The sequence below is a fragment of the Corvus cornix genome, chromosome 15 (genome assembly GCF_000738735.6).
Source record: "Corvus cornix cornix isolate S_Up_H32 chromosome 15, ASM73873v5, whole genome shotgun sequence".
In the NCBI taxonomy this organism is placed as follows: domain Eukaryota; kingdom Metazoa; phylum Chordata; class Aves; order Passeriformes; family Corvidae; genus Corvus; species Corvus cornix.
Window position 1 is genome coordinate 8406944 of NC_046345.1, and position 11484 is coordinate 8418427.

General features: G+C 46.8%; 1 protein-coding gene across 5 annotated transcripts in view; it reads left to right on the top strand.

Annotated features, from left to right (window-relative positions):
- YDJC (YdjC chitooligosaccharide deacetylase homolog) overlaps positions 1-11484 on the top strand; it is a 30589-nt gene that overhangs the window by 2377 nt on the left and 16728 nt on the right. For 2 of the 5 annotated variants that reach the window (XM_039560883.1, XM_010398171.4), the window contains exons 3-6: positions 6398-6557; positions 7266-7365; positions 8275-8452; positions 9908-11402. In XM_039560883.1, the coding sequence (XP_039416817.1) occupies positions 6398-6557; positions 7266-7365; positions 8275-8452; positions 9908-10217 (748 nt within the window). In that variant the 3' untranslated portion in view covers positions 10218-11402. Of the gene's footprint in view, positions 1-6397; positions 6558-7265; positions 7366-8274; positions 8453-9874; positions 11403-11484 lie in introns of those variants that run through there. The other 3 variants (XM_039560881.1, XM_019285141.3, XM_039560882.1) reach the window with 2 other exon arrangements.

Below are 11484 nucleotides of genomic sequence, written 5' to 3' on the forward strand. Positions count from 1 at the left end.
ATACAGGTTTGAAAAGACAGGTTGGAGGGCAGGGGACAGCAGAGGCTGCAGCCTGCTGCTACAATTTGATTTTTTTTTTTTGGTGGGGGGAGTGGGGCAGAATGTAATTTTGAATTGTCAATGTGAATGAAATGCATTTAAATCTATTCCTGAGCATATAAGCAGGGCGACTTTGGGAACATCTGTCAGCACTGAAGATCAGCAGCCCAGGTTCTACAGTTCCTCATTTGTGTAACTCTCTGCAGGTGTGTTCAGCCCTACCCAGACATGGGGGGAGCATTAGCAGGTGTGAAGAAGAGGGTTACTCAGGTTCAATGCAAGCCCTTCAGCTGCTGCTAATTGGCACCTGTGTGTGTAAACAAACTCCTGCGTCACCCCTGAGATATTTGTTCATGTTACAAAAGCTGATTCAAACTCTACGCAGATGACAAATAGGTCAGACTTACTAGAAATGTCATTGAGCTCTCCTCATCTTGTGGCGCAAAAAGGGGAAAGTATCACTTGCTTGACTGTCTTGCCACTATTATTCCCTCTTTCCCCTGCTTGGTGTCATCTCCCATCCCACTGTAAATATTGAGGCTTTTTATTTTATGGGATGGAAGTCTACCTATTTTTTTTTCCTCCCCATGTTTTTCTTCCCCTATTCAGCCTTGACCACTGGCATAAGCAGGAAGGGTGGATCTATCCCCAGCTGAAAGAAGAGCCTTGAAGCAAGTAGTTTGTCCTTTCCTGGGGCACATTCCCGTGCTGTGGAATTTGGCCTTACACACAGGTGGTGCCAGGATTGTCAGTGATGGACTGCTTCTATGGCTGCTTGATAAACTGTCTCTGACATGATTGCTTGTCACTGCAAGTCTTTAGCTCTCACTCCTCACCTGGTTTTCAGTTAACTGGACACAGGCAGAGCTAATTAATAAGCAGACAACTTTTCCTTCCTAAGCACCTCACACTGCCCTACAATGTTAGGACTCAGCATCCTTCAGAAAGGAGCACAGTTCCTCTGAAATGTCTTTCTTCCTTTCATTTTCACAATAATTCTGTAGTTTCTGAGTATACCATCTGTTGCCCTGAGTCTTGATTAGAAGCCTTGGCAGACATGTGATGATAGTCAGCAGATCTTTGTATCAGCTCTAACACAAGCCAACTGCAGAACAGCAGAACCAGGTAGTAAAAGATACACCTTCGTTTACATTCAGGCTCAGGATCTTGGGCTTTCCTCATTCACTGTCACAACTGGGCTGAAAGAAGGGGCACACTCATTTCTGGCAACAGAGAGATTTCAGCAGAGTCCTGATCCATCACCAAATGACAAACCTATTGATAGCATCTGCCAGAGCAAAACATAACCAGAGCAGCAGGTGGGAGAACAGACTGCCATTGTGGGTTGAGGGTTTTTTCAGTAACTCAAAACTTTTCTATTTATGTGGTCTCCACTGACTCTGATTTCCTGCTTATCCATATAATATAATCTTAATTTTCTACTTAATAGGCCCTACCTTGAAGTCAAACAGACTTCCTGGTGATTATTCCAGAGCCTTTCCCAGAAACTAGAAGGGTTATTTTGTAACCTTAAATGAAGAGATGCCTTAATTTTTCCTGAGAAGGATGGAGATAGAAATAGAGTCACCTAAGACAGTTTTCTGCCATATCCCCCACCCCTTCCCTTTATATCAAACAGCTCAGGTATCACTGAGCCTTAGGACCCTTTTCCATTTGTTTGTGTCCAGATAGCTTTTGAAAAGTGACGTATTTTAGAACACAATCTCAGTCTTCCTGGGTATTTTTTTGCAGTTTAAATACTGAACATCAGCTGAAGCCCCCACAACATCTGGGTACAGTTAATAGAAGAATTTTTAAAAGCCACATTTAATTGCTCCCTATGTTTTCACTTCCTTTCCCATCAACACTAATTGCAAAATGTGTGTGTAGATAGTGACTTAATTCTGACCCTCCCAGTCAACATCTGACTAATTTAGAAATCTCTCATGCTTTCTCATCATCCTTTTGTTTGACTGTTAATCACACAGCAGACAGTTCCACTGCTGAACTGTTTGGCTAGGGGTGGGACCCAATCTGAAGCCTAACACTAGAATCCCAGATCATATTGACTTTACTGGCAATAGTCCATTTTACTGACGTAAGGCTACAGACACAGGAGCTGCACTTGATACAAAGATGTAATTACAACAGAAACTCGGGTCCCTAAGCTGTGTTACAGCACCAGTTCTTAACACTGCGGAGGCTTAAGAGCATTTCTGGCAGAAGAAATAGGTTCTTAGCAGTCACAGAGCAAGAAAAGATGCTATTTAATGAAAGACAGATATTACTGAATGGTAAAAGTGTGTGTGAGGAAGTATGCAGAAGCCAACATGAGGAAACTGAGAAGTGCATGTTTTTGCTCAAAGCCTTGCTTTGTCTGGCTTCAGACACTTGGGTGTTCATGGAAGCTGGATGTTTATATGTAGATATTTACATGAGGCTGTGACTTGGGTCACCCTTGGGCTGAAACCTGATGATCAACAATTTCCTGGATGATACAAATAGGATGTTGAAGGTGGGATCTGTTTACCTGTCCAGGGAAAGGGTAAAGTGCCATGCTTATGCCAGGGCATGTAACCTTCAGCAAGGCAATTGGGACTGTGCTTGGCAAATCTCATAATTCCCACAGCTATTCCTACTCCCAGGAATACAGAGAGTCCCATGGCATGGCCAGGCAGGACCCAGGACACTGTTACTCATCCACCAAACTCAGAGTGACTCGGTGTAGTAACCATCTCCAGGGTCCCTTTGCTGCCAAGGATGTGAATGAACAGGGATGGCAGCTGCACATTGCCTCAGCAGAGACATTTGTTCAGAGCACTCGTGTGGCAGAACAAGCAACTACGTGAAAAGGAAGCAGTCTAAGCAGTTTAACTGCTTGTATTTCCTCTCTCTTTGATAACTGGGCTGGGCCTGCTGACTCAGAAATCTTTCCAGGGTGAATTCCTTCTTGCTCCTTGTAGCACTTGTAAGGATATTTCCTCCTGCACAAGCCTCTCCTTTTTTTCCTCCCACCTCTACAGGGAATGGTGAGAAGAGAACCACAGAGGTAACAGCCAACTGTCAGTGCAGATAGCTCACTAGTGGATTAACCTCAGTGGCCTGAACCTCTTCTCCATAAACTCCCAGGCAGCTCAGTCTAATGATGCCCCTGCTGTAGGAGCACACACCTGTAGCTACTGTCCTGTGGCTTTAACAGGAGTGAACTGAACCCCTGTGCTAAATCCTGCTTCACATCTCTGCACTCCCTGTGGCTCTGGGACAGACTTGCAAACATAGACAGGGGCCTCTCCAAACAGATTGGAAGGGTCACTGCTGCTTAAAAGAGTCACGAAAAAGGATTTAGAGACACCAAGTAGATTCTTCACATCATTTTGTTTTGACAATGGGAGCTGTATGCAGAAACTAAACTGTTGCCTGAAGCCCAACGCCAATCCTTTTATTTTGCATATTGTGTGAACAATTAGCAGTTCATGACCAGCAGTGGCCACCAGGGCTCACCCTGTCCCGCCTGGAAATGGCTTGGGTAGAGCAGCGGGGATGAGGCCAAACCCACAACAGCTGAGCTCTGGTCCCAGGGCAGCATCACATGCTATATAAGCTGCTTGAGCTGCTGGTCTTAGCATCAGTATTTCAGCCAATAAATTAGCAGATATTTTACAGTCTTTTGAAAGATATGGGCAACTACAAAGTTGTTGCTTTCTTTTTGTTGTTGTTTCTGTAGCAGAAACAATCATACACACTCTGAAAAATGGGTCCTTTCAGGATATTCCTGCACCTTGACTTTTCTCCCTGCTAGCTTGCAGTAGAGCTCTGCTGTACCCACTGAACTGTCCTCCTTCCCATATCCTTACAACCTTCCCCTCATGCCTTCCTTGGTGCACCTCCCACAAATGAATATTTCTAAACAAGTTTCTCATGTGTGGCATTTTGAATTTTTTTTTTCAGTGCTGTATCTCAGAGCCATTAAATACAAGCAATTCCTCTCCAGACGCCTCAGCATGCGCAGTCTGTCCAGGCAGGACTGACTCCACGAGAAAACTATTAAGATATTCAGCTGGTGTTAGGCAGAGCTCTGAAACATGCTCTAATGTTACAGTCAGGGTCTCCTCTTACCCGAGGACAAGGCCAGCTCTCTCTGCACTTCCACATTCTGCACATTCCCCAGCTCTGGGGCTGGGTTTTGCTCTGGTGAGGAGCTGCTCTCATGTTCCCCAGTGCAGCCCTTGGCTCCTTGGTGTCCCACACCTGTCAGAAGGACTTGCCTTCTCCTGGAAATAGCTTCCCTCACAGCATTTGAGGCATTGCACAATTGGAGGCAGTTCATTTGATGCTTCTGGGAGACAACACTGAGAGGCTCAGCTGTTCATTTCTTGCCCTCCCACAACACATGAGAAAGAGAGTACTCAACAGAAAAAGTCCATCTGCTGATTCATGGTAACACATGTATCCTTTTTTTCTTGCAAACAGCACTGGCAGTGGTACAAATAATACTTCAGCTGATGCAGTCAAGAGCTTCCCAGAGACAGGATAAAGATTCTGGGGTGGACTTCTAAAAGAAAACCATAAGAAAACCACAGGCTTCCCATCTGTCTTTGGGCTCATGCAGGGTGCTCAGCAGGTCACAGGATGGAGGGGAAGCCCTCCTGCCACAGTACCCTTTCTGCACTGTAGCTGCCTCCTGCCCTGCCCTGCAGCCTGTCACTCCCAGTGACACACCTTCCACTTCTTGTGTTAGCCAGGAGTTGGTGTGCTCAGGCCCCAGCTACAATGAACATTTAACATCAGTGAAACAACCAGGCCCTGCTGTACAGAAATCACCAGATCAGAAAAGCCAGAGAGGACCTTTCTCCAAAAGCTGTTTTGCTCTGTTAAACAAACATTTGAGCTGCTTAATCACACACTGGACTCATTTTGTTCCACAGAGCTGTGCATACAACTTGGCTCCTAATGTTTATATCTTTGAGAAGTAGTATCTAGCAACTGTCTGCACCATCTACCTGGATCAAGACATGGAAGAGCCAGGAAAAAAGGACTTTCAGTCCTGCAAGGGCCAAAGCCTTAGGACCTGAAGGAGCTAAATGACTCTGACTTGGTCTAATCCATCCACAGTCCTGTCTCCAGTGAGTTGGTGCTTCACTAGTCAGCCTCAGATGTCAGATGGAATGGGAAGATCTCAGTTTTCCACACTTTGCCTAGATGGAGATTGTTTTTGTTTTCTCCTTGTGGTACAAGGGCTGTACCAGGGACAGACCACACCTAGTTCTAGGAGCTCCTTGCAAATGTTCCAAGAAGAATTTAAAGTATCACAGACTTGTTGCCTTGAAATTCACTCTGCACCATGGCTCAGACTGGGCAGCACAGACAGAATATTGCAGTCCTGTCATCCACTGACTGGGTCAGCCAGAGGCCACGGGTTGTCTTGGAAAAAGTTTCAAAGCATCATTTTGGCTACTGATTCTGAGGATTTCCAGAAATGCTAATGAAACCCAGCACAAATCCAAGCATGCACAAGTCCTGTTCTCATAGGGGAATCCACAGCACAGACCAAGAAGGAAACACCAGCACCCTGCTAAGCCCTGTGGCTGAGGGGAGCTCTGCAGCCCCACCAGCTCCATGGTTCCTTTTTTTTTTTTTTTTAATGTTACAGAGTGCAACTGGTTAATCAATCACTAATCCTTCAGCTGTGCCAGGGAGATGCTGCTCTGTACAGCTCAGTCTTGTCAGTCACGGAGTGATTGCTTCAGTAGACAGAAGCCTGGCCACTGCAGGCAATTCCAGCTGCAGCCCCTTGGACCAGGAAACCCTTAAACTCAGACAGTATTTACACCTATAGCCTGTGCTGTTGCCATAACAGCTTCCTTGGGCACTGTTTATATATAAATGACTGGATTCTACTTAAGGGCAGCTTTAGGAGTCATCAGGTAAAACTCAAATGTCTCACAAATGTATCATCTTTAACAGGGTGTACAACTCAAGGGGAAACCTAGCAAGGGCTAAGGAAGTGCTTTAGGAAAGGCTGCAAGGTCTGGATTTTTCAGTTAGCTACCAGTGACTGCAGTTACTGGAGTCACAGCAATTAGCCCAAGATACCTTGTGCTGTGAGCCAGAGTGGGAGCAAGTTTTGGGGGCACTCACAGGCTGGCCCTGGCAGAGTGCACAGGGTGGTTACCTGGAGATGTCCTGCTCTGGCTGGGGTCACTCTGCTATCCTTTCTAGCAAAGCAGAGATACAAAGGTGTACTCCAGTGAGTACAGCAACACCTCTAAGATCCGTCTAGTTCTTACACTTAAATCTCCCCCTCTTTGATCACAGTAAAGGAGGTGCAAAGCTTAGCAGATATTTAATTCTGTTACAGACACAACATCCCAATAGGCCTGCATGCCAACCTCTCCGAGGGCTCCCCTGTATGTGAGGTGCTCAAGACAAACTCTTCTTTGCTCAACCAAGATGGATTCTTCCATGGAAAAATGGGATTCAGAACAGCTCTATCAAAAGGTCTCCTGAATATGTCAGAGGTAGGTGAAAGCCACATACAGCTGTACAACTTGCCTTCCTGATACAAATCAGCCTGCATTTATCCCAGCACAGAACAGCTGAGGACCTTTCCCAGGTCCCAGCTGTGAGTAGGCTTAGAGATGAATCCTGCCTGTGCAGCTTGAGCTGGCTTTTAGGTCCTGGGCCTCATTCTGCCAAAGGCTCTGCAGCCTTTGAGAACACATTCCTCCCTGATTCAGTGCCTGCATACACTGTTAACTATTTATCTGAGGAGGCAAAAGGGGCATTGGAGCAGGTATTTGCAAGGAACCTAGAGATCAGTAAAGAGCAAATTGCAGAAAAGTCTTAAGTAGGCACCAGGCTTTTCATCGGCTTGTGATAGGTTTTGATTCTCTAGGGAGATGGCTGGTTTTGCCCCATGAGCAAGGATGAACATGTCCAGGTGGTCAAAACTGCATTAGTTTTAAACAGAAATGGGTGTTCAAATATCCTATGTATCTAGAACATCCCAGTATCAGCACCATCCCCATAAGCAGTACCACAAAGAGCCTCGTGCCCAGGGGAGGCTCTGGGCAGCCCAGCAATGCTGCACATCCCTGTACAACCACAGCACCTGGTGCTTCCCAGAGCCAGGGCCCAACTCCTGCCCAGTGAGGTCCCAGCAGCCCCATCACTCCCCTGCTCTCAGCCTCTGCCAGGGCTTGCTCTGACCCTTTTCTGCTGCACAGGTGAAGCAGGAGCTAAAGGCCCAGGTGGAGCTGTTCCATGAGCTGACAGGTCACCTACCTCCTCACATGGATGGGCACCAGCATGTCCATGTTCTCCCAGGTAAGAAGGAAATCCTCCCAGCACCAAGCAGGTGAGAGGGTGGGCCCAGAGGGGACTCCCCCTGCCACAGCTCCATGTATGGGCAATAAACTCCACCATGAGACACCAGCTGGCAGTTTGAATGTTCCCACCTGACCCCACAGTCCTGCCCAGACCCAAACTTGCTGCTTGGAGCCCTGGGTCTTCCCATAGCAACACCAGGGCATTAATGGCACAAATGGCCCAGGTTCCACCTTTTCCTTCAAGGAACAATAATTCTCCTCAGCATCCTTATTCCATGTTCTCACCCAGACTGAAGGAGGAAGACCAAAGCCAGCAGCAGACTGGCCAGTTTAAACTGGAATGTTGGAGCTTGCAATAGCTGGTGGCTCTTTCAGATGCTACAAGAACCCCATCCTGTCTGTTGTGTTCCGACCCCAGTCCCTGCCTGCAGTTCCCACCTTTAGAGACGATCAAGGATCTTTTGTCGTTGTTTTGCAAATAAAGTAATTGTGGTATGCAGATGGGAAATGGAGTGAGAAAAGAATCCAGGTTTCCCCACTCCAATACTAACTGCCTCTGGATAACACTGCTCTGGCTGTACAGGGACTTGATGAAGAACTTGTTCCTGACAGTGCAGTCACTTCTGGTGCACTCTAAGACCAGAGTCACTCATTTAGAAGGGGGGCTAGACTAAAGGCTCAGTGCCGAAAGGAAGAATGACAAGGCACCTACAGCAGAAGTTCAGGGAGAAATGTTTCCTGTACAGAAGGTGACTCCCATACAGATGAATTTCAGCAGAAGATAAACCAAATGGAATTTTATTTTCTTAAACACAGGAAAGAAAGAAGCCTCTCTGCTAACAGCTTGCAGGGGACACGAGAAGCTGGTTATCCAACTCCTGACTGCTGTCTCTGGTTTTACTTACAGAGGTCAGGCAAGTATTTGCAGAGGTGTTAGAGGAATATGGGATTAAGTACACACGTGTCCCAATAGAGCCAGGCCTGCATAACTGTGACTGGATTCCACCATCTCTGATGGACTTTTACCTGGGAGTAGAAGAAGATTCTTTTAACACAGTGGATGTGTTTACAAAGCATGGAATAAGGTAAGACAGGTGTTACTCATCCTTTTTTGTAGTAAAACATTAAGATTGTATCAGTTCCTGATAGTATCTTTCAAAAATGGAACACCACCTTTCTCTTTACTCTTAGGACTTAAAGAGAGGTTCAGCAGGAGTACAAAAGTGCCGAGGGGGCACAAAGGCTTAGGAAGTTTTGTTTGAAGGAGATGAGTCATTTTCCACTTGAAAGGGAATGTTCTTTCCAGGATATGCTTCTCAGCCTTTCTAGTGAAGCTGCATCAGCCTGGCATCTGGAATGTCAGGAGAAATGCTGCATCAACACTGGAATTTTAGAAGTATTTCTAGGGAAAGTTTTCAAGAACTAAATTTTCATCTTCCAGTCATAGTAGAGAAAGGGTTTTAAGTAGCAGGAAAGATATTAACTCAAAGCAAGTATGTGTTAAGGGGAAGCAAGGAGCTCTGAGAGTTGGCAGTACCACAGCTGGTGATCCCTGCTCTAAGCAAACAGCCTTGTCAGTGTCCTGCATCTCAGGGGCCAAACCCAAAAAGCTCAGCCCTTCCCCCAGTAAAATCCTTCTCTTAAAAGCTTATACAGTGTTTTATGGATTAAAGGCCTTTCACTAGAGACCCTGCAGTCACCTCTCCTTGGGAGCAGATATCATTACTTCCTCAGTCCACTGGAAACGTTATTTTCTGGGATTTTTTTTTTTTTTTTTTTTTTTGTATCAGTTCTTCTGAACACCAGCAGCAGGCTGGCATTTCTCCCTTCTCAAGAAGAGTCGAGCTGGGCTCTTCTGTGATCATTCAGGTAAAGGCTCCAGCCTCGATTTCTTCCAAAAATGTTCTTGTTCTGCCCTCACATGCACTGGCTCAGCTCTCCTGGACTCATCCAGGCACTTAGAACTGACACTTGCAGCCAGACTGGAGCAAAGAATTGTGTGAAGCTACTAAGAAACAGCGTGTTGGGGGTGTGCTCTAGGAGTAACATTTTGTCCAGTTATTATGGCTCTTTGATACATTCTGGCAGAAGGCTCCTTTAGCTGGGTGGTTGCTATTTTATTTCAGTCACTTTTGTTTCTAGTTAGCTGAGAGTTATTATTCAGGCTTCGGTTGCTTTGATAGTGTGGCATTTCTCAGTTTAGTGCTGCTCTTCCCTTTTGGGAAAATGAAATGCACCTCTAAGCTCACAGATGCCAAACACCCCATGTGCTGTGACATGGTGCATGTCAATACTGTCCCAGCAGCAGTGCTGGGGCTGTGCTGGGCCTTGCTGTCCCTGCAGAACTGCTGCTTGAAACAGGATTCTGGTTTCAATCAGGAAAAGTTTTACTTTTGTTTATAGTTAAAAGTTTTAAAAACCTCCTCCCCCTTTTCTATCTTACATTTTAGGTAAATTTTGATTCCTAATCCACTGGATGTAACACAATTCTCTCCCTACCTCTTTAGCATTAACACCAGTGTTCCCCCCTCTGGCTCCAGGTGGCCAGACATTTACATAGGCCTGAGCACCATGGGCAGGAACATGTCTGTCAGCAGCATCCGGAGTGCCATCGACAGCGCTATCCTGGAGCTCACGGCCAAGGCACCGCAGGGCAGGACAGTGACAATTGAGCTGATGGTGCACCCGGGGTACCCCAGTGTCCCACCCGTCGGCGGCTGTGGGGAAGGACCAGATGATTTCTCACAGTCCTGGGAACGCCTCCATGAACTCCAGACATTAATTAAGCCAGAGCTGCAGAGCCATTACAAAAGCAGGAACATTCAGCTGTGTTCATTCAAAGATCTTTAAATAAATGAGCAGACATCCATCCATCCATCCATCCATCCATCCATCCATCCATCCATCCATCCAATCCACTGAAAACAGGCAGTTGCTAATGTCCAGATCACTGTTAACCAGTGTCACAGCCCTGGTACAGCTCACAGGAGCTGTGAACAGCCTGGGAATGGACACCACCACCCTGTGAGCAGCTCCAGGTAGTGGCCCAGAGCCCCAGCTGCCAATTTTAAGGCCATGTCGTCAGCTCTAAATGTGCCAAACTCCTTCTGTGACACCCCCATCACACCGCCCCAGTGGAGCACACGCTCCCAGGGCTCAGCTCCTGCCAGCAAAGGAGCAGCACGGAGACACTTGGCTGTGAGACACTGCAGCACAGCACCCTGAAGGGTCTGATCATTTCTCCTTTCAGACCTAATGGCAAAGCAAGAAACGTGCTGGGGAGCGGGTGCTGCTTTGGAGCAGTTACTCATTTTAGGTCACCCACAGGGGCCTGGACACCCTCAGCATTTGGTTTTCTGAAAGCAGCCAGTCCCTGCCCCCCAAATCATACCTGCTCACCGATGGTGAGGGGTGCAGGGACATGTCACCCTCAGAGCCCTCCTCTGGTTGGAGCAGTCGGGTCACACGGGGCCCAGTGGGGTCTGCAGCCACCTCCCAGGAGCCGCCTCAGCTGGCAGGAATTGTGTCTCTGCCTGGTTACGTTGCCTCTTGGCATTAAGCCCCCCTAGGAAAGTAACATCAGCCACAGCCCTGTTGGAGAGACTTTTCTGGATGACTTTGCAGGAGCAGCAACTGTTGACCCATCTGCTATTTCAGTAACTGCTGTGTATGAGAGCAGCAGCAACTGGTCCTGAACCACCCACTGCCCCTCAGGACAAGCACGAGCTCTGCCAGCCATAAGCATGGCTGCGAGGGGAGACGGTCCCTGTATTCGTCCCTTTTATTCCCATCACCGGAGCATTCGAACTCCAACAAGCCCCAGTAATGCTGATACATTCTTAAATACAGCCCTGTAATTCCTGTAGGACTTTCACAGGAGAAGAATTATTTTACATTGTTTGTACTCATTCTCTGCACGAGTGATCTATTTAATATAATCAGTTTTGTTAACCATGTTTTTTAATATTAAAATGTCAGTATGATCATCCTTTTAAATGAAAAATAAACTCAGGCCTTTTCTATTGCAAAGCTTCAGGAGGCTTTTGGGTTTGGTTTCATCTGGTGAGTGAACTGAACCCACTCACCTGTCTGCTCCCACACTGCTGGAAAGGCCTCC